The following is a 23,207-nucleotide window of genomic DNA, read 5'->3' on the forward strand; positions in this document are numbered from 1 at the left end:
TTAATACAAATTTTGCTCTAGATAAAAATCTACTGCATTTGTGGCATAATGTTAATTACCACACAAAATTATTTAGACACATCCCTCATTGTCTTAAAAAAAAAAAAAAAGAACAAAAAAGAAAAATCTGGGTTACAGTGAGGTCCGTACAATGGAAGAGAATGGGGTAAATTTTTTTAAAGGGTTTAAAAGCAGAAATGTAAAGCTTTTATTTTTTAGAAAAGCAGCGTGTGTATTATTTGAGCTGTAAAGGCCTTTGCACATCAAAGGCGATTATGAAAGTTGAATTGCAGATGAATGTCCCTTTCACATAGAAAGTGATGCGAAAGATCGCCATTAGCACATTCTTGCCTTTCAATAGTTGCCGCTAATTGACAAGCAGTTTAACCCGGTACGGTAGATGGCGCAATGAACATATCAGCTAGTATGACCTCTGCCCATTACGGATGAGAAGAACGACAAGTTTACAAACAAACAAGTTCTCTAGCGAGCAGATCGAAAAAAGAAAACTTGTTTCTCTACAAGCTGCAGCAGTGATGACGAGTGTGTTGTTGATTTTGCTCAACAAGAAATAAATTATTCGAGACACTGGCACATTATCTCAAAAGTTTGGAATAATGTACAGATTTTGCTCTTATGGAATAAGCATTAATAATGTGAAAAATTCAATTTTAAAAATATGTTCATTACTTCTTAAACTACTTCAAAGAGTTCTCATAAAAAAATCCTCCATGTGCAGCAATGACAGCTTTGCAAATCCTTGGCATTCTAGCTGTCAGTTTGTCCAGATACTCAGGTGACATTTCACCCCACATTTCTTGTAGCACTAGCCATAGATGTGACAGAATTCAATGAAGCTGTCAGCTTATGGGGTCTATTTCTCAAACTAGAGACTCTGATGTACTTATCCTCTTGTTTAGTTGTGCATCTAGGCCTTCCACATCTCTTTCTGTCCTTGTTAGAGCCAGTTGTCCTTTGTCTTTGAAGACTGTATTGTACACCTTTGTATGAAATCTCCAGTTTTTTGGCAATTTCAAGCATTGTATATCCTTCATTCCTCAAAACAATGATTGACTGATGAGTTTCTAGAGAAAGCTGATTATTTTATGACCTAATATTGACCTTAAGACATGCCAGTCCATTGTTTACTGTGGAAAAACAAACACAAAGACAATGTCAAGCTTAATTTGATTAACCAAATAGCTTTCAGATGTGTTTGATATAATGGCAAGTGATTTTCTAGTACCAAATGAACACTTTAGCATGATTACTCAAGGATAAAGTGTTGGAGTGACGGCTGCTGGAAATGGGGCCTGTCTAGATTTTATCAAAATTGACTTTTCTCGACCTGGGTAGCTCAGCTAGTAAAAACGCTGACTAACCCCCTTGGAGTCACAAGTTCGAATTCAGGGCGTGATGAGTGACTCCAGCCACGTCTCCTAAGCAACCAAATTGGCCCGGTTGCTAGGTAGGGTAGAGTCACATGGGGTAACCTCCGCGTGATCACTATAATCTGGTTTTATCTCAGTGGGACACGCGGTGGCAACTGAGATTCGTCCACCGCCACCCAGATTGAGTCACTATGCCACTATGATGACTTCAGTAAGGATCAGGACTATAGTCAGGATCAGTAATGTCCTGACTATAGTTTATGATCAGTTGAATGCCACTATATATATATATTTATACACATTGTGTGCACAATTATTAGGAAAGTGAGTCTTATCATTATTTCCATGCACATTTTCCAACTCCAACCATATAAACTTGAATGCTTATTGGATTCAATCAATTTCACGTGATATGTATTTGTGTAATAAGGGAGGGTGTGGCGTAATTAAGGTGTGCATAATTATTAGGCAGCTTCAGTACCTCAGGTAAAATTGGCCAAAACAGAGATTGCTGACAATGAAAAGTCAAAAATTGTAAAATGCCTTTCAGACATTTTTGGCCACCGGACAATCAAACATTTTATTGCGAATAGTCAAGAATCTGACTGTCTATATGTCAACATTTGGGTACCAAAAGAGGGGGAGTTTCCGTAATTTGAAAAATACAAAACGGGTGGGAGATGGGTGTGAAATATGGGAGACTCCAGGGAAAAACGGAAGTGTTGACAGGTATGGTGTTGACTGGCTGCCAAATTCAGTCAAGGTTAAAACCATAGGCAAATTCTATAATTAAAATAAATACTATATAGTAATAATAAAAATTAGGAAAAGCAATATAAAAACTGTACAAAAGTTTGGCAAAAGACGCACCATATATTTAGACTGATTGTTTTTCTCATTACCTCCTAAATGTTCCGTTTCTTCTTTTTTTTCTGCTGCTTTTCTCTATTATTCTGTTACTTTAGGCTAATGAAATGTTATTGAGTGGGAGGAAGCTGACAGCTCAGGAGGCTTGTGCCAAAGGACTGGTATCTCAGGTTCTGTGGCCAGGGACCTTCACACAGGAAGTCATGGTTCGCATTAAGGAGCTAGTATCTTGTAATTCAGTTGTAAGTCATCTTTTTTTCATTTGTGTTTTTGTTTTGTTTTTTGTTTTTTTGTATCGCATTTTCTCAAACAGAGCATACATCTACACACCAACCCCCCAATCTTTAATTTTGTTTGTTTTTGCTTCAGTAGCTCCTCATTGTAGATCATGCACATTTGATCCTCAAAGAACGTCTTTCTAGAAATAAATTAATTGAAGTAATTTTTATCCCTGGATAAATCAACAGGTCATGTACACTCACTCTGCATTTCTGGAATCTAGTTTACTTTGGCTTATAGAAAGGAGAGCAGCCATTCATATACCGGTAGTTGAAAAAGGCAGAAATCATTGTTGATGATTGCTCTCTTCCTCCTGCCATATTTACAGTGTTATTTAAACCCTTAATAGACTTATGAGTAATTTGAATCATTTGTATTTAAGGGTTAATTCAACCAAAAATTATAATTTGCTCACCCTCGTTTGTTTCAAACCCATATTACTTGCATATTATTACATATTTCTGATGATGTTAGTCAGAATGTTAGCTTCAGTCACTATTCACATTTATTGTATGAAAAAGAGATGCAGTGAAAGTCAAGGGTCATAGAGGGTGAGTAATTGATTACAGAATTTTAATTATTGGGTGAACTATCCCTTTAAAGATTTTTTTTCTTTATTCAGTTGTGAAACAAATGCACTTTGTAAAAATTCACAATGCATCCACATCCATAAGTCATGTGCCTTTTTTTCCTTTTCTATCTTATTTTGTTCCCTTCATTTTATTTTGTTTTCATGGTGATGCTGCTGGCCACACTGAAGGTTCTGCGTGAGTCCAAAGCGCTGGTGCGGAACATTAACAGGGCTGCCCTGGAGCAGGCCAACGAGAGGGAATGTGAGGCACTTAAGAGGGTCTGGGGCTCTCCTCAAGGCATGGACTCCATACTCAAATATCTCCAGAAGAAAATAGATGAATTCTAAGTCATTCAGTTGTCCAGCAGGTGCCAAAACCTCAATTTTCATCTGCGGACACCATCCTCAAGTGCCTGATGTTGATGCCAGAGTTGATTTATTAAGACAAGGGTTGTCAGTGGTGAATCTTCATTACAACATTTTTTAGTAGGATTTTGATGGAACTCCTCAACAGAGGAAAACTGGCGTGGTTTAGCCCGCATCTGCCTTCGTCCAGGATGTATTTCCTTTTTATCAGACTGCAAAAAAAGCAGCGTCTCTTTCTGCTACTCTTGATAATGAACTTGGTGCAAAATTTTTATAAATCTTGCACGTGTTTCTCTAGGCACTGTGCAGAAGGAAAAATCTTCTCTAGCGTTCATGTGAATTCCTGTCATCCTTCGACTCTAGCTCCCCAAAAGTATGACTTGTCTAAAAATAACTGTCCCGAAATGCTTTGTTATATGTAATATGGTTTTGAATAATTTTGAACACACCTCTTATGCAGTTGCGACTGATTGAGAAAAGATGGTAAAGTCAGTGTAACTTATGAAATGGATGCTTAAGACTTGAATGAGTTGAGGTTTTGTGTTAGTGTGTGTGTGCGCGCCTCAGTTTGGTTACCAGTAAAGGGATCCTTTGCCTAAAGATTCTGTCATTTACTCACCATCATGTACTTTCAAACCCAAATTAATTTCTTTTTTGGAACAAATAATGTCAGAATATTTCTTTTTGGGTTGATTTTTCCATTAAGCAGGCCAATATTAGAATCAGGTCATTCATAAGCAGTTGGTACTCTTTAGTAGGTACTTTTATTACATTGTCTTTGTGACTATAAAAATCACCCAAGTCTTCAGACAGATCTTCAACATTTACATTGGTAAGCCTTTTGTAGTAATTTTGACTTTATGAATTGATACTCCCCTTTGCCTGCTATATTAAGTCAATACATTTTGTGGCAACATCAGGCAGGCATTGATGGCAATACAATAATTTTACAAATGCATGGAATTTGGCATCAGTGCTGCTATAGCACCAAATTAAGCAGACCTGACAGCTTACCAATTCTTACTAAAACTTATTTAAACATGATTATGCTCAATTTAAATTGGTCATAAGATGTAAGTGAACAAAATTGATAATCAAGTTCATGTGAATTAGCAGGAATTAATTTATTTGTATGTATGAAGTTAACTTTTGTGAGTTTTGCTGACAAAATTATATATATATATATATATATATATATATATATATATATATTTTTTTTTTATGGTTTAGTTTGTATGTTTTGATATTGCAAACTATTTGCTTTGGAGTAACAATATACCACCAAATATTTTCGATGTAAATGTTGTTCACTGAATTCTTCTAATTTAATAATAATAAGTTAATGACAGATGTAATATTCCTCATACGAATCAATTGAGGATGCTGCCATTTTGAACATTCATCCTTTCATCTGCTGACTCTGACTGGACTGCTGTATCACCAGACCAGACATTAAATGTCCATCTCTAAGGGAAGAGTCGTATCCCCTGACACACCTAAAAGCTAGTAGTATGCACTATTATTGGATGACAAAAGTTTTTTTTCAATTCAATGTTGTTGTATTTTTATAATAATGTTTGGTGGGGTTGAAGTAGGTTGAGGAATATGGGCTATGATAATTACATATTGAGACTGCATCCTGTCCATGTAGCATGCAAATATAACATTATTATTTGAAAATGCTACCACCTGCAGAAACTTCTACATTTGAACCTTGGTTTTTCCCATTTTTAATATCCTAATTATAAAAAGTCTGTATTAATTTGTTCAGCAGGAAAGCGTCCAGCTGCAGTCCAGTCACTCTATTGGAAAATCTCACGGAAAAAAAAAATACTATGCACTGTGTCCAACTCTTGTTCAGAATTGGTCTGTTTCACAAAAAAACTTCCCTGTGAAGCAAAACACAATCCACTAACTAATTGTAATAAGTTCAGCTGTGCTAAGCCCCAGCAATAAAATGTGTAATTTATATTTGCTGTTAATTCTATTCAGTATTTATTGACCATCGATAGAGTATGCTGCAGTGGTTCTTTAACATGGAATAATAATAGAGGGTCCTGTGTGGTTTTTCCCTTCCCAAATGGTTATGTAAATTTAATTCTTGTTTATGGAATTGTATTTATTATTGTGATAATAGAATTCTTTTCATTCTTAATATTATACTTATTGAATGGTTTTGATTTTCCCCAAACAATGTGGAAGGTTATATTTGACTACAAAGCTTATTTTGAAATTATTCCTAAATAATATCATCCATATTTTAAAAACTTAAATATTTGTGATGAAATCTCTTGGTTCATTGGCTTATAAACTGATACGGAGAAATGCATCCCATTAGTTTGAACCGTGATCATTTCTACCACTTCGTAACAACTGTTACAGACAACAAGAAACAACAGCTAAACGTAAATTAATCTGCGCAGCTTTGCTTTTAGTGACTGCTGAAGTTTACAATTGTTTAGTAATTTTGAGCCAGTGTTTCAGTTCAATATGTTTCAGGAAGTAAAGCACTGCAGTCTTTATACCTGAGAAAAACATAATTTGTTTGCAAAGAACATCAAATTACCTTTGTCTTAGTCACTTCACTGACAAAGTATAGATTTTCTCCTGTTTAACATTACCGCCCATCCTAACTTTTAACATAGCTGCACAGAATTGTTTAGCATTTAGTCTCAAATGCTGGTTAATTTCTTTTTTCCCTTTCATATATATATATATATATATATATATATATATATATATATATATATATATATATATATATGTATTGGTAAGGCTTATTTCTTGTAGTTGGATCTTATCCTAAATGCTATAAATTGTACAATCTGTAAAGATTTCTGAACAGCTGTGAAAAACTGGTCAAAATAAATTTGATATACTATAAATTTTTCCACCCATGTCTGTCCTGTTAGAATTTAATTTTGATCAAGAACTTAGAAAAGGAAACACTGTACATTTTACATTACAATGATCCATGTAAGAAATGGCTTGCAATTCAAAATAGTAAATTAATACATAACTGAGGTATGCTGTTTGAAATATGTTAGGGTGGGCATCCATCTTGGTCACCATTAGCCATGTGTAACCAAAAGTCCTGGTTCTTGAAGCAAACGAAATTGTAGAAGTTTTCACCACCTTTAAGAAATCCATGTTCTGTGGCCCCCAATGACACTGGACTACCCATATGCATAATCCATGCACCGTGAGTGAAATCCATGGTGTAAACTTCAGTTAACCAAAATATTGCCTGAATAATCAGGGAAATAAAAAGCTTGTCAATTTCAAATATCCTTTCCATGGTCTGATAGTGAGAAAGCAATCAATGCATGTAAAGCCGATGCCACACTAACCGATTTTTCCAGCGATTTTCAGGTGTGAGCTTCATTAAAATAAACGCAGACCAGGAGGAGGACAACAAAGTGTGCATTAATGTCTGCCAGCCGGAGGTTGTTAATCACTTTGCTGAGTTTGCTGCTTCAGTATTTGTAGATTATTTTCCCATGTTTCTATGGTATACTGGAAAACAATGATAAGCTTTTATTGGCAAAAACATTCAATATATGCAGAGAGTCACTATTTACATTGTTGACCCTTGTTCTTCATAACCTCTGCAATTCGCTCTGGCATGCTGGATATCAGCTTCTGGGCCAAATCCTGACTGATGGCGAACCATACTTGTCTTATTAGTGCTCGGAGTTGGTGACAATTTGTGGGCTTCTGCTTGTCCACTAGCCTTTTGAGGATTGACCACAGGTTCTCTATGGGATTAAGATCCGGGGAGTTGCCTCAAATTGCCAGGCCATGGATCCAAAATTTCAATGTAATTATCTCCGAGCCACTTCATTATCACGCTTGCCTTGTTACATGGTGCTCCATCATGCTGGAAAATGCCCGGATCATCACCAAATTGCTCCTGGATCGTTGGGAGAAGTTGCTCTTGCAGGACGTTTTGATACTATTCTTTATTCTTGGCAGTGTTTTTGGGCAGAATTGTGAGAGAGCCCACTCCCTTGGATGAAAAGCAACCCCACACATGGATGGTCTCAGGATGCTTCACTGTTGGGACGACACAGGACTCATGGTAGCGTTCCTCTTTTCTTCTCCAGGCTATCGATTTTCCAGATGTCCCAAACAATCGGAAGGGGGCTTCATCAGAGAAAACATCTTGCAACAGTCTTCTGCTGTCCAATCCTGGTACTTCCTGCAGAATTTCAGTCTGTCCTTAATGTTTTTCTTGGAGAGAAGTGGCTTCTTTGCTGCCCTTCTTGACACCAGGCCATTGTCCAAAAGTCTTCGCCTCACCGTGCGTGCAGATGCACTCACACCAACCTGCTGCCAATATTGAGCAAGCTCCGCAATGGTGGTGACACGATTCCGAAGCTGACTCCTCAAGAGGAGACGGTCCTGGCGCTTGCTGGACACTCTGGGATGTCGTGAAGCCTTCTTCACTGCAGTTGAACCTCTCTCCTTGAAGTTCTTGATCCGGTAAATGGTTCTTTCAGGTGCAATATTCTTTGCTGCAATTTCCTTGCATGTGAGGCCATTTTGATGCAAATCGATGATTGCTGCACGTCTTATTTAGAGGTAACCATTGCTAGTAAGAACACAATGATTGGAAGCACTTCTTCCCTCCTTTTATAGCAATCAGTCTGCTTTTATAATCCAATCAGAATGATAGTGATTTCACCTGACTAGTACTCATTCACACTTTCCCAGGTGCTGCTGATATGATTAGTGAAATGATGTTAGCTGGTCATTTTGTGCAAGAGCCAAAAAAAAACAGCGAAATGTTTGTTTTTTTGATAAAGTTAATTTTTTTGGCCAATGAAGCTTTTTGCAATTATTTAAAATGCATCTGATCACTCTGCACAATAATCTAGAAACAACACCACAACAACTGAAGCAGAAAACTTTCCGAAACACAAAATTAATGTCACTGCCAATACTTTGAATCTTTATCTTTTTGGCCACGGCTATAGGCCTAGGTCAATATTCACAATGTCTTCTCTCTTTTAAATGGTGGCAGAACAGACACGGGTAAGACGGCACCAGCAACTTTTTGACAGATAAAAAGGTGGCGTGTGTGTGTGTGAGAACAGGTGATATTTAATGTAGAAATAATGCAAAAACAACAAATGACGGATTCAAATTTCTAATGCAGCAACATAGAGCTCAGTAGATTCTACAATTGAACAGATTGCTCCAAAACAAGCTGTAAATCCTTGCAGCATCAATACTCGCTGAGCAACCCAGGCCCCAATAGATTTCAAACTTACATTTGAAATCATTTGAAGGTTAATCTCTCACTATTCACAAGGCTTTTCAACAATCAGGCATCTCAGCAGTGAAATAGCGAAACTTTAAAGTTTCCCCCTCTGACAAACAACTTTTCATTTTACGCAAGCTGGAGCGAAACCGAATAAGATGTCTTTGCCAATTTTTGCACTGTCACTGATTTTGTAAAACGTTTTGATGCTGATATACACCAATATGACACAAACATTAAAACCACATACCTATTGTGAAGGTTCCCTTCGTGCCCCCAAATCTGCGCCAACCTGCATCTCAGAATAGCATTCTGAGATACTCTTCTTCTCATCACAATTCAGAGTATATTCTAGAGACTGTTGTGTGTGAAAATCCCAGGAGATCAGCGGTTACATAAATACTCAATCCAGCCCATCTGGCACCAACAATCATGCCATGGTCCAAATAACTGAGATCATATTTTTTCCCCCTATTCTGATGGTTGATGTGAACATTGACTGAAGTTCCTGACCCACATCTGGTAACTCAGATAACCGCTCTGTACAATTGTGGTGAGAAGAATATCATATCAGAATGCATTTCTGAGATGCGGGTTGGCGTTGTTTTGGCAGCACGAGAGGGATCTCTATACACAGTATTAGGCAAGTGTTTTTAATATCGGTTAGAAATGTTGTATGACTGGAACCGGCGCCACCGCTGCGTCACCGTTACGTATGCCATCAAAGTACCGCGAGATCAAAAGTTTTTCTTTTTGTTTTTATTAAGCTTCAAACAAACAAAGTCATTGTACTGTCAAAACTACAATAATACATATATAAAGAGAAAACAAATACAGCCAGGGGGGAATGCTGCAGTTACTTCAGAGGAGCTACACAAGGTCTAAATGTCGACACGGCTCATTAACGATTGGCCAGACTCAAAACGTGACAACGGTTGTGTTTCTTGGACTGTGGTCGCTTTTGCATACTTCACATACTTCTACTCTTACTACTGCTATGTTAGTCTTTGGAAGAAATAAGAGTAGTATGGTAGTATGCCATTACCATTGTGTTTATTGTGACACTATTGTGAAAACTCTCACCCGTGCAAACTAGAACCGCCATTTCGTCTCTCTATTATATATATTTATATATATAAAAATGATGTGATATATATATATATATATATATATATATATATATATATATATATATATATATATATATATATAATATTAAAACTGACTCTCCTGCGTTGCGTCATAAGAAGTGTAAACAGTTTCATGTGTAGAAAAGTGTTCACTGTGCGCACAAGCTCTTTCGGGTCGTCATCGTGTTTTAATATTGAGACAATGATTGACAGTCCGTATTTTGGGATAACTGTCGATGGAAGACTAAATACGACTACACAAAGATTTGATTCTGTCTCACTATTATATTACAATATATAATTATATTGTAATTATTTTTAGCTTAACCTTTATCCCATCGATGGATCCTAAAATAATTCACTATGACCCATATGAACTAATGAATGCATATTTAAAAAGTAAACAACTGCAAGTCTTTACAATCAATCAACCGACAAAATATTGGTGACATAGGCTAGCTATTTGTATAATTGTTTTTATGCCTGCCCTGTATATTCGCAGTGGCTTCATTAGATTGGATGTCTTTAATATGATTAGACATCACCAATTTGTTTGTAGAGACAGGCGTTGTTGTGACGCAACTGTGCATGCTGTTGGCCTATTTGACAAGCATCTTCCTTACCTAAAGAAGAGTAGGCCTACAAGTCCAGTTCATATTTTCACAAAAATCACAAAGATTGAATGAAGAAAATGTGGTAAAATGGGAACAGTTTGATTTTACATTGCACGCACCATCCTGTTTTGACACTGATTCATCAGTGCATTTCGCAGTGTATTGTCGGGCTAACCATGGGGAATACTGGGACAATAATGATGGACAGAACTACACTTTAAGGATTCAGACTTGACAACCCAAGTTGTGTTAATTCAACACAACAGAATTCCATGGAGCATTGATCAGGGATGAAGTTCAGTAAAGTGAACATGTCTTTCGACTTGCAGTTGCACTAATAATCAATATTGTAATTAAAGCTTCCTTAATCTATGAAAGTAAACAGTTTATACATGATATTCAAACAAATCATGCTCAAAATTATTCCTTTTTATTTCTGTTAACAGTGAAGCAATGTGCTCAGGCAACACTGACCTCTCATTATTTGTGTACCATTTATGTGCTGAATAATAATTACATAAAAGATAAAATACATATACAGTATACTCTGATGTACATTACAACTAAACAAAAAGGATAGGCTAGTTGTACATTTAATAGGCTACAACACAGATTTGTCTTTCCTTTTAGCATTATATATATATATATATATATATATATATATATATATATATATATATAGGCACTGTTTTTTGGTGCCGAAGACAATTCCTATAAAGGTAAATCATGCTCCTTCTCAACAATGGTCTTCTGCGCAGAATACAGCTGGCCAATAGTTGCCTGTGAAACATGGGTGAGTGAAACTACATTTAGATAAAGAAAATCATAAGTAACACTGATGATACTCCATGCAAATTGCAAAAGATCCTGAAATCATTACTTGCCTGTCTCTTGATGATTGCCAGAGTTTCTCTAGCGTGATTTATTAGCATATCAAGTGTTTTAGGGTTGTCAACCTGAAGATTCTCACGGAAGCCATCTTTCACTCTGCGAAGTGCGTATGTCCTGAAAGCAAACAGTAAATGTTACTGTTCACAACTTGCAGGCATTCAAACTTCCAAGGGAGTCCTCAAGATCCTGACTTAAAATTATTTCAATTACATTAAAGGAATATTACAGGTTCAATGCAAGTTTAGCTCAATCGACAGCATTTGTGGCATAATATTGATTACAGTTATTTTAACTCGTTTCTCCTTTTCTTTAAAAAAGGCAAAAATTGAGGATACAGAAAGGCACTTACAATGGAAGTGAATGGAGTCAATTTTTGGAGGATTCAAAGGCAGAAATGTGAAGCTAATGTGTTTATAAATGCAATTACATTAATTGTTCTGTTAAAACTTGTGTTTTATTTGAGCTGTGATGTATAATTTGTGGGTTTTATGGTTGTTTTAGGGTTTATGATGTTGCATTGTCATGGCAACAAAGTTGTAAAATTGCATAAACCTTAACACAGAAAGGGTTAGTAAGCGATTTTTATCACACAACATTTTTTTTAAATGCATAGTTTATGCCTTTTGGCTACACTTTTGAAGAAGTGAGTATTTTACCCTTTTATGGATTAGCCACATTCACTTCCATTGTAAGTGCCTCACTGTATACCAGATTTGTGATTTATAAAAAAAAAAAAAATAAAGAAAAGAAGGGACAAGTCGAAATAATGGTGGTATTTGACTTATGCCACAAATGCTGTGGATTGAGCTAAACTTGTATTGATCCCAGAAAATTCCTTTAAAACGCTATAATATCTAACTTTATATAGGCCTAATAAATCTAAAACTGCTTGAAACCATCAAGAAGTACAATATGTAAACTCACATTTCTTATTCAACACCTCCTTTTAGCAACTGTTTTTATTGAAGAACCCAATTCTTAAAACCTCTGGAAGCACAAATTTAATTTGCGATTTATTGAGAACCACTGTTTTACAATTGTATTTTATTTTTAATTATTGAAAATATCCTTTTGTTATAAAACTAAGGATCATTGCATATAACGCTTTCACATGCTTTCTGAGTTAACCCTTACAAAAAAATTGGCAGTCCTACCAATGGTACAGTTATGGACTTAATGTGTGCCATTATGAACCATGCTCCTCCAAGGTAGGCCTATTTTATATAATGCAATGAAGGTAGTACAATTGTACATGCACAAAATAATAGTAATGGGACATTTGATTATTGAAATACCTATCAGCTAAAAAGGTACGCAGTTGTCTGGTATAGTACAGGCAACACCGCTTTCTAAAAGAAACATAAAAAAAAAAAGCAGACGGAAATGCGAAATAGTATATTTCAACACAACGGAGAGGACCGAGTTTGAATCGTCAAGACGTACCTATAATTGTAGGAGGGGAATTTTTTACTCTCTTTCATAAGCATCCTGTAGAGAGAAATCACTTGGGCTCTGCTGCACGACGCCATGATGAATACAATGTTTGTTTACTTGCGTTGGTTTGTGCGATACATCGCCGTCTAGTGTAAGGAGTTTAAAAGTGGAACCCTGAATACACCAAACATTCCTCCAGTTATGACTATAAAGAGAAGACATTTTTAGAAACCTGAATGTAAATTATGCAAAATGTAAGCATGCAATTGAGAGACATTTGGAAATCACACCACCATCACAATATTAAAGGGGCATTTTCCTACATTATTATGAAAGTTATAACAGCTCTAATGCTGATTCAAAGTATGTCATTAGTAGAAAAGAAATCTAGGTTTGTACACTTGTGCAGCTAAACAGTATATTGAGATGGGAATGGCAGCTTCATGTTTTTCTTTCGACAATAGCAAAATCACTGCTAGCTGAAATTGAAATACCATTGAGGTATCCTGATTTTTGAGTGCTACTAAAGTCTTAAAGAAAGTCAGTTCACACGGCGGCCATCTTTGGAATGCTTATCGGGAACTATTTTAAGATTACGATCAAAGAACATATTTCAAATCAGCAGTAAAATCTGACAACACTGGGATAAATTCTGCTTCTTTACCTCAGATTACGCCCCCCCAAAAAATAAATCCCGGCTTGTACAGCTAATGTGCATGCGCGTTCTTGAGTTGATTGACAGGCGATGTCTTTATCTAAAAGGTGATTGGCTCTTTTACCTGTAATGCGGGGCTTCCTATCTGCATCCGTTGACCGTTGGCTGCAGTTGGGTGTTCTAATTTCTACCATTTATTTTAATTGAAGTGGCCCATCTCTGCTAAATACTCTCTGGTCCAAATTCAAAGTAAAAGTGCAGGACTTCCTTTCTACATCTTTGACCATTGGTGACTATTGCGCGTTCCAATTTATCCCATTCAATTTAATAGAAGTGACGTATCTCTGATAAATAGTCTCTGGTGCTACCTTTTATGAGAGTTATGCAGACTCCCTTATGCAGAGGGAGTTTGGGTGAGGGGTAGTGCGCATAGTTTTAAGAGAAAGACATGCCCACATTTTGTGCCTGGGGAGACACCAGAAGATCCCCTGGGCAACTTTGTGGCTTACTGTGGCATATGGGGCCTCTTTTAATGACTGTAAGCATCACACTTTATTAATGCAATGAGGTTAACATAAAAACAAATAAATCACTGTGCACTTTCTGCAAAATAAGAACTATGTGAAGAAAACAAAATGCAAGGAACCAGTCAGATCAAATTTGTGATTAGTTGATACGTTTGATATGTACATATAAAGAGAGACATTATTCCTCTACTATAAAAGCATTCAGACACATCACATCAGTTGTATGATACATCAGAGTGTCAGCTGCCTCTGTTCATGTTCTTAGAAATACCTTCAGCTGTCTGCCACAGCTGCCATGGGACAAGTCAAAGAAGGCTATTTACAGTAATTATTCCACATGCAATCATATGGTAGATTTTCAGAGCCAAAAATAAAAGCAAATGGGAAAAGCAAACATGCTGAAATTTCTCATATACAGCACTGTATTTACTGTGCCATAACTAAAATCAAAATGCAAACATTATTGTTTTTATTTGTGTCTTGGCACACACTGATATGAAATCCTTGAGATGTTACTTTTTCCTTAATGGAAACATGTTTTTTTGTTCCATGTTTGCAAGTCAGTGTAAACCACACTTTTTTAATGTTACATAAACTCATCTTATCAAAGTGCACCATTTACAGAAATGAAAGGATCCTGTTGGTTTAGTTCAAGATTATGTTCAATTCTTAATTTTGTAATTACACAGTGAAACAGGGCTATTTTACTCTGGAACAGAATGCATCAGAGCTGGTAGAGTAAAGATTATATATCTGCCAATAAAAGATGGATTTGAAATCCAGTTGCTTTCATATCAATGAAATAAATTGTAGTGTATAAGCATTTTTTTCCATTTGCACTCATAACCAAAGTATGGTTAACCCGCAGATAAATAAAGGAAAAGAACTATAAGGAACTATAATACTTTTCTCTAAATTCAAATTTGATTCTTATAAATCTAATTAGATAAGATTCATTTAGTCCACGTCATAGACTATGTAACAGAAAGACAGATGTGCTTGAGTAAACGAGAGCACAATCTCTTCAGGGAATATTTAAGACCCTCAGCACAGCACGTGTTAATAACCAAGCCATGGTCCTAATTCAAAGGCTGGCATCCGCTCAACATAGAACATCTGTGTTTGTCGTGCCATTAACATTCCATCAGAGATTGGCCTCCAATTAAATGAAAGGATATGCCATTTTTAATAGGTCGTGTTGTATCTTGATTTAGACAGATGTTCAGGTTCTCTGCTATCATTAGAGGACAAACGCTGAAGGCTCTGTTACTGTAAATGAGCATGTGCAACTCTTCATATAGAAACAAATGTGGAATTACATTTATTTACTAGTTAATTTCATCCAAAGCAATTCACAGTACTGGAATATAGAACAAGCAGGACCGTAATCTCAGGAGCTCTCCCTTACAAAACTAAAGTGTTTGTAAAGGCAATACAGTGTAGTGAGAATCTCAAAATACAGCAAATAATCTATAGTGGGTGGAAAAGTCAAAAGGGCAACTCTATGTAAAAATACAGAGTCTTTTCCAAACAATATGTGATTTATTTGATTTGTACATGTGCTTCAGTTTTAACTCAAATTTCAACATAGGTTGACATATTTGGACTTCATATGACATTATACTTTGTATGCATTACATGTAAATGCCATTATCTCTCTCTCTCTCTCTCTCTCTTTATATATATATATATATATATATATATATATATATATATATATATATATATATATATATATATATATATATATATACACACTCACCTAAAGGATTATTAGGAACACCATACTAATACTGTGTTTGACCCCTTTCAGCCTTCAGAACTGCCTTAATTCTACGTGGCATTGATTCAACAAGGTGCTGAAAGCATTCTTTAGAAATGTTGGCCCATATTGATAGGATAGCATCTTGCAGTTGATGGAGATTTGTGGGATGCACATCCAGGGCACAAAGCTCCCGTTCCACCACATCCCAAAGATGCTCTATTGGGTTGAGATCTGGTGACTGTGGGGGCCATTTTAGTACATTGAACTCATTGTCATGTTCAAGAAACCAATTTGAAATGATTCGAGCTTTGTGACATGGTGCATTATCCTGCTGGAAGTAGCCATCAGAGGATGGGTACATGGTGGCCATAAAGGGATGGACATGGTCAGAAACAATGCTCAGGTAGGCCGTGGCATTTAAGCGATGCCCAATTGGCACTAAGTGTGCCAAGAAAACATCCCCACACCATTACACCACCACCACCAGCCTGCACAGTGGTAACAAGGCATGATGGATCCATGTTCTCATTCTGTTTATGCCAAATTCTGACTCTACCATCTGAATGTCTCAACAGAAATCGAGACTCATCAGACCAGGCAACATTTTTCCAGTCTTCAACTGTCCAATTTTGGTGAGCTCTTGCAAATTGTAGCCTCTTTTTCCTATTTGTAGTGGAGATGAGTGGTACCCGGTGGGGTCTTCTGCTGTTGTAGCCCATCCGCCTCAAGGTTGTGCTGCGTTGTGGCTTCACAAATGCTTTGCTGCATACCTCGGTTGTAACGAGTGGTTATTTCAGTCAAAGTTGCTCTTCTATCAGCTTGAATCAGTCTGCCCATTCTCCTCTGACCTCTAGCATCAACAAGGCATTTTCAGCCCACAGGACTGCCGCATACTGGATGTTTTTCCTTTTCACACCATTCTTTGTAAACCCTAGAAATGGTTGTGCGTGAAAATACCAGTAACTGAGCAGATTGTGAAATACTCAGACCGGCCCGTCTGGCACCAACAACCATGCCACGCTCAAAATTGCTTAAATCACCTTTCTTTCCCATTCTGACATTCAGTTTGGAGTTCAGGAGATTGTCTTGACCAGGACCACACCCCTAAATGCATTGAAGCAACTGCCATGTGATTGGTTGATTAGATAATTGCATTAATGAGAAATTGAACAGGTGTACCTAATAATCCTTTAGGTGAATGTATATATATATATATATATATATATATAAACAATAAGTTTCATATGTTAATTTTGTTTTGGATGTTCTAGTTTTTTTTTTAAAGTGCTGTTAGATAGTTCACCTAAAAATGCAAATTCTGTCATCATGTACTCATTTATGCATTATGCATGTACTCACCCCCATGTTGTTACAAACCCATGTGACATTCTTTCCTCTGTGGAACACAAAATGAGAAGTTTTGAGGAATGTTCAAGCTTCTCTTTTCCATACAATTAAAGTGGATGGGGTCCAGTGTGTGTGAAGCTCCAAAAAGGAAAAAAAGAGCACCATAAAATTAGTCCATTCGACTCATGCACAATATTCCAAGACTTCTGAAGAGATACAATAGTTTTCTGTAAGGAATAGACTGAAATTTAAATTGTTATTCACTGAAAATGTTCCCTTGAAAATCTTCAGCAGTGGTCACTATTTACTAGCTTTGGCACGATGAAAGAAAGACATGAAGATGAGTTTGAAAGACATGAGTATGAGAAAATAATGACAGGATTTTAATTTTGGGGTGAACTGTTTCTTAAAGATAACAACATATAGTTTAGGCTTTTAAGTTTTTGAAAAAGTTTTAGTTATTGGCCCTGATTACTGTTAATGGTCTGATTTGATGAGTTTTTTTGCTTTCAATTGTATTTAAATGTTGTTAAAAAATAAACACAGGACCAACATCCCAAACATCTAAAAGAGAAATTATTCATTATTTCACATGTGTGCTTTTAAAGAGTGTAATGACATTATCCCCATATTATGTGCACATAAACACAAATGGATTCAGTTGAAGAAAAAGAGAGGTGTATATTACCATTCAGGTCAGGTCATCAGGTTTATAACTCAACAGCAAGCCATGCTACTAGTGTGGTAAAACACATCAGCAGTAGCTTCAGTTCCATTGGTAATAAAACCCTGGATGCTCCATTATCCCCAGAGCATAAGTCAAACAAGCTTCCCTGATAGTTCAAACTCTGGGACTGCAATTTAAGTTTTTCCCAAAGGTCTGTTGCTCCTTCTTGACAATCTGCAATTGCGGTGGAGGCGCACGAGTGGAAGTCATCCCAATATCTGCAAGTTGATTAACACAAGGTTCACACTCTATTTGACACCTTCAAAATTAAATATTTTAGTATACTCAGTCTGTGCCATGGATGATATTAGTTTGACTCATATTAAATCTGATTGCTAATTTAGTCTAAATCTACAAGAGAAAGAGTTCATCTGCCAGTGTCTCCAAATTCTGCACCCATGCATAACTAGCTAGGCTACATTTTAAAGTTTTCTTTCAATAAAACATTATGCGCTTACGAGCAGATGGTCTGTAGGTTTTTTCTGTCATCCAGCTCTTGGGGATAGTTTACCATATTTTCTCCAAGGCTGAGCAGGCAGTCAGAGAAACCTTTAAATACTTTTTCACATGTTCCCCCCGCGCATGCTGCCTGTATCAAAGAAACTGAAATACAAAGTACATTTACAAAGTAAATCAGCCAAAATAATACCCATAACAAACTGAAATTGTGTCTTAGGCTTAGGCTATAAGGGGCTTATAACATCCTCAATATGTTATTATCCATAAAACAAATAGCAAATGCCTAAATTACCTTAACCATACTGTGACCTGAACAGTAACCCATATTCCATCAATAGATGAAGACATAAAATAAATAAATAAATTTTCTTATGTGCAGCAATTTTATATTGTATAATTGTATATTAAATATTTCAGGTGACAAAGTTACTGTATTGTGAAAGGTTTGGAAATATATATACATTCTGTCACAAGAATGGTATTTAATATCATCTTCAGTTCAATGTAATTATTACGAAACATAAGAGAACTAGAATGAATAACCTGACATTGACTGACTCACCTAATTCCAGTGTCAAAAGTACCGAGTTGCGTTTATCGGATGTTGTCAGTCCCATCCTAGGATTAAAAGTATTGATCGACTGTGATTGCCTACCTCCTCTCGTCATGAAAATGCTGCATTACAAAGGGAATTAAGTTACTTCTGTCACGATTTCCCCACAGTGGGCTGAGATGAAGTGTACTGTATTGAAATGGAGATGAGCTCTGTTCACACTCCCCCTCTAGCCTACTTTCTTGCGCCCCAATGACGTAGGCGCGCAACTGACACACAAAACCTCACGATTTAACAAGAAAATCATGCAATATTAAAGTTGTTTGTAAGGTGATCACATACACCTCACACATATACATATGTCTTAATTTTATATGTAGGCCTACGCCACGGTAAGCCTTTTTAACAATCGCATTGGAAAAGTAACTTCGCATTCAAGTTAACTTGAGAGACGAATCACGCATGGCAACTCATATTAAACATATTTCACGTTTTTATTCAGTGCGGATGTCGTTCGGTTTAGCACACAGCTAGGAGTGTACGACTTTCTTCATGTCTTGAGCGACCCCAAGTGATCCATTTTTAAATGTTCTCAATTTTTGCAGGGATAAATATTGTACTTGACCACATATAGGCCTAGGCCTAACTATTATCACAAAATAAAGGTAAATATAAAGAAGAGTTACGCAATTAAAAAAACTACAATAACTGTACTACTGTGTTGAATGGACAATAAAATAAATAAATACATATTTATTTTTGACAACAATCTTTGACATGTGGTGACATGAGGAAATGACACTGGTGCAATACATTTTCAAATTTCACTGATTTACCATTTGATATTTAACAAACGTCACATTATACATAGTCTTCATTCTTTAAACGTTTTAACCATTTGAAATGAAACATTATGAATAGCATAACGTGTGCTGAGTACTTAAAAGACACAAAACCTATAAGAATGACCCAGAAATAGGCCAGGCGGACCTAGTGCTATACAGCAGAAAAGAGGCTCTTTCTGATAGTCAATCATACATTTGAAGAACAGAATTATGTACTCTGAGAGCATCACTTAAGTTCAGGGCTGTTGCTGGCAAGGAATTCTGCCTCCCCTGACTGTATGTTGGTCTAGGCTCATTTAAATGAAGAAAAAAAAGAGTAGGTTAGAGTGGCACTTAAAATGGAAGTGAATGGGAGCCAAGTTTTTATGTTAAAATAATTACTATTTCAAATGTAGCCACAAGGCATAAAGCATGTAAAAATCATACACGTGTGATAAAATAATTACTAACCTTTTCTGTGTAAAGTTATAGCCAATTTTACAACTTCGTTACCATAACGATAAATGTCAACAAACGCTATAAACCATAAAAAACTGTAACAAATTTAGCTCTTTTTTTTTTTTTTAAAGAAAAGGAGGGACAAGTCGAAAAACAAATATTGTGGTATTCAGCATTATGCCACAAATGCTGTCGATTGAACCAATCTTGATTTGAACCCTGAACATTCCTTTATGTTATAAAATTAAGCCTGTTTGTAAAAAAAATAATACATGTCTGACATAGGTAAAAAAAATAAAATAAAAGGCCAATTAACCTACTTTTAACACAAAACGTTCCCCATCATACATAGGCTATCCATGTTCATTGGTTTTGCCATGCTGACAGGATCATAGCTTAGTAAAATAAAATATATTTGGTTAGAACGTCTCCCTATAAAATGGTCTGAATAAAATAGCACAAGTTTCGATTGCAATGAGACTAATGGTCTATTGTCACTAGGTGGCATTGTTGTTAAAATGCTAGGCCTCTTGAGTGTGAAGTTACTGGGAGTGGGCTACTTATTAACAGGTATTTCCAATAGCACTGGTAACTTACTGTACATATGTGCAAATATGTATACATACAAACACACATGCTCACACTGATTATTAGTTGTATCTGACAGCTGCATTGTCTTGACCTGTCAACAATATTTTGAATACTGCAATATGAATAACCTTGTCACTGGGTCGTTTTTTCCTGTTTCATTGAGAAATATTTAACTCCATCCTGTCAATCAAGATATATCGCCAAAGACAATTATTCTAGTGATTATTAAAATGTATACTCATGCTGGAATTTACACACAAAAACTTTTGCATTATGGAGAACACTATTTAGGCCAGAGGCAATAATCCAGGTCATTGTTGGTCAGAGACATTACTTAGTATACCAACACAAGGTCACTCTCATGTGATTACATAAAATGAGGGAGAGACTGCTCACTAGTGGTAGCTTCAACCCAAACTGGAAAACCCATTGTAGTCCAACATATTCCAAGTACTTTGAAAACTGCTGTTGTGGATAATATGAAACAGCAAAGCCATGCTCATGGTATTTACATCCTGAAATTGCACATACATTAAAATAATAATAGTAATAATAAAATAAAATAAAAACATCACTGATGACTGAAGGATACATTTTTCATGACTGAAGGATAAATGTTTTAAAAAGTTAATACATTAAAATGCTTGCCATCTAAGGATGTGCGCGTGTATGGACATATTCTGTAAACCACTTTTTAAAACTGTTTTAAGAGCTGCTATATAAATGTAATTTTACTCAACAACGATTTGTCAAGGTGTTCCTTTTATGGCAGGTCATTTTATTGAGCAACATCTGGGATTAAAGCTGCATGGAGGTGGGAATAAAAATATTGATCTTTGCTCAAAGATCCATCGAGTATCTGAAAAACTTGTAGTATCTGGTTTATTTCAAACATCTATACAATTGGATAGCAAAATACATATTCAGTGTAGTTAATTTGTGTTTTATATCAGTGGTTCTTCAAAATATTGACCCTATAATGCCCCAAATTGTCAGAGAATCAAAGATATTTCTGCAATAATCACAACAAGAACTTAAAGAACAGCAAGTTCTTCAATAAAAACATTCAAAAGAAGAAAAAAAAAGAAATGTAATGTCAATTTACATGTTTTAGCATTTTTTATTTTATTTGTTATAGCAAGTTAGAGTTTTATATTATATCTTAATAAATTATTTGTCTCCCATGGAAGTTTGCTGAGGCCCTCTTGTGGGCCCTGTTTAAAGGAACAGTTCGCCCAAAATGAAAATTCTGTCATCATGTACTCACCCTCATGCCATCCAAGATGTGTGACTTTTTTTCTTCTGCAGAACACAAGTGAAGATTTGTGGGCGAATATCTCAGCTATGTTGGTCTATTCAATGCAAGTGAATGTTGGCCAGAACTTTGAAGTACAAACATTAAGGCAGCATAAAAATAATCCATAAGACTCCAGTAGTTAAATACACGTCTTCTGAAATGATATGATAGGTGTGGGTGAGAAACAGATTTCCTTACTATAAATCTCCACCTTTACCAGCCCAACCAGTAGGTGGTGATATGTGCAAAGAATGTGAATTGCCAAAAAACGAAATATGTGGAAGTGAAAGAGAAAGTGGAGATTTATATTTAAAAAAATAAATAAAAAAGGACATATAAATGTAGATTTTTCTCAACCAAACCTATCATGTCATTTTTTGGTGAACTATTTCTTTAATTTCACTTCACAGCAGATATATCTTACACATGAAATACAACATTTAACATTTTACTATACCATAGACATTTACATTGACTTTAGGTTTGAGATCTTAACAGACAGCTGGGTTATATTCATAGAGCCACGATTTGCACAGGCCTATTATCGAAATCCAGGCAAGGTAGGCTATCTCAGAATACCTAATTGCATCTGTATACCTTGAAACACTTGAATACACTGGATAAAAGCATCTCCCAAATGGGTAAATGTAAATGTATATACGTACAAATATTTGATGATTTGTTGAAATGTAAACATTCCTAATTCGGTAAACCATATTATACATGGTCGTATATGGCGTGTTACCTACAATTGTGTTGTCATTCTTCCACATTTCAATTCATTTTTTGTCTATAAATGCCCTGTCACAGTATTTTTGAACTGACAAAAGATCTCGGTTGTAGTGTAACAACCAACAAGTGTTTGTCTTGTGATAGCGTGGAGGTGCCAAATGTGCGAGGTGTGTTGCATCATCAGTATCAAAGTTCACACAAAAATGAAAATTATCTCATAATTTACTCAACCTCATGCCATCCCAGATGTGTATGACTTTCTTTCTTTCTTCTGTCGAACACAATTGAAGATTTTTAGAAGAATATCTCTGCGCTCTGTAGGTCCAATCAATGCAAGTCAACAGGATCCAAAACATTGAAGCTAAGAAACCATATAAAGGCAGAATAAAAGTAATCCAAATTCATGCCTTCAGAAGTGATATGATAGGTTTGGGTTAGAAACAGATCAATATTTAAGTCCTT

General features: G+C 36.0%; 3 protein-coding genes across 3 annotated transcripts in view; 1 reads left to right on the forward strand and 2 right to left on the reverse strand.

Moving 5' to 3' along the window:
• LOC127645382 (chromodomain Y-like protein) overlaps positions 1 to 4,610 on the forward strand; it is a 38,835-nt gene extending 34,225 nt beyond the window's left edge. The window contains exons 6-7 of the mRNA XM_052128980.1: positions 2,357 to 2,500; positions 3,298 to 4,610. Coding sequence (XP_051984940.1) covers positions 2,357 to 2,500; positions 3,298 to 3,456 — 303 coding nt within the window. The 3' untranslated portion in view covers positions 3,457 to 4,610. The remainder of the gene's footprint in view (positions 1 to 2,356; positions 2,501 to 3,297) is intronic.
• A 6,509-nt stretch (positions 4,611 to 11,119) lies between these two features.
• On the reverse strand, positions 11,120 to 12,921 carry LOC127645465 (LYR motif-containing protein 4-like). The gene is made up of 3 exons (XM_052129091.1): positions 12,819 to 12,921; positions 11,369 to 11,489; positions 11,120 to 11,264 (listed from the first exon to the last, which is right to left on the reverse strand). Exons 1-3 carry the CDS (start codon positions 12,902 to 12,904, stop codon positions 11,196 to 11,198), a joined length of 276 nt encoding a protein of 91 aa, XP_051985051.1. The 5' UTR covers positions 12,905 to 12,921; the 3' UTR covers positions 11,120 to 11,195.
• Positions 12,922 to 17,813: 4,892 nt separating this feature from the next.
• On the reverse strand, positions 17,814 to 18,968 carry nrn1b (neuritin 1b). The gene is made up of 3 exons (XM_052129364.1): positions 18,852 to 18,968; positions 18,289 to 18,433; positions 17,814 to 18,048 (listed from the first exon to the last, which is right to left on the reverse strand). The coding sequence occupies exons 1-3, from the start codon at positions 18,955 to 18,957 to the stop codon at positions 17,814 to 17,816; spliced, it is 486 nt and encodes a 161-aa protein (XP_051985324.1). The 5' UTR covers positions 18,958 to 18,968.
• Positions 18,969 to 23,207: the final 4,239 nt, after the last annotated feature.

Source organism: Xyrauchen texanus, chromosome 6, assembly GCF_025860055.1.
Source record: "Xyrauchen texanus isolate HMW12.3.18 chromosome 6, RBS_HiC_50CHRs, whole genome shotgun sequence".
NCBI lineage: Eukaryota > Metazoa > Chordata > Actinopteri > Cypriniformes > Catostomidae > Xyrauchen > Xyrauchen texanus.

Bases quoted from the DNA above. Each gene is read 5' to 3' on its own strand.
- LOC127645465 (XM_052129091.1), bottom strand. From the start codon at position 12,904: ATGGCGTCGTGCAGCAGAGCCCAAGTGATTTCTCTCTACAGGATGCTT. The intron at 11,490-12,818 runs GTACGTCTTGAC...GTTTGCTTTCAG, and splicing joins TTCCCCTCCTACAATTATAG to GACATACGCACTTCGCAGAG. The intron at 11,265-11,368 runs GCAAGTAATGAT...CATGTTTCACAG, and splicing joins TGGCAATCATCAAGAGACAG to GCAACTATTGGCCAGCTGTA.
- nrn1b (XM_052129364.1), bottom strand. From the start codon at position 18,957: ATGACGAGAGGAGGTAGGCAATCACAGTCGATCAATACTTTTAATCCT. The intron at 18,434-18,851 runs GTGAGTCAGTCA...TTTGTATTTCAG, and splicing joins ACTTTTGACACTGGAATTAG to TTTCTTTGATACAGGCAGCA. The intron at 18,049-18,288 runs GTAAGCGCATAA...ATCAACTTGCAG, and splicing joins AACCTACAGACCATCTGCTC to ATATTGGGATGACTTCCACT.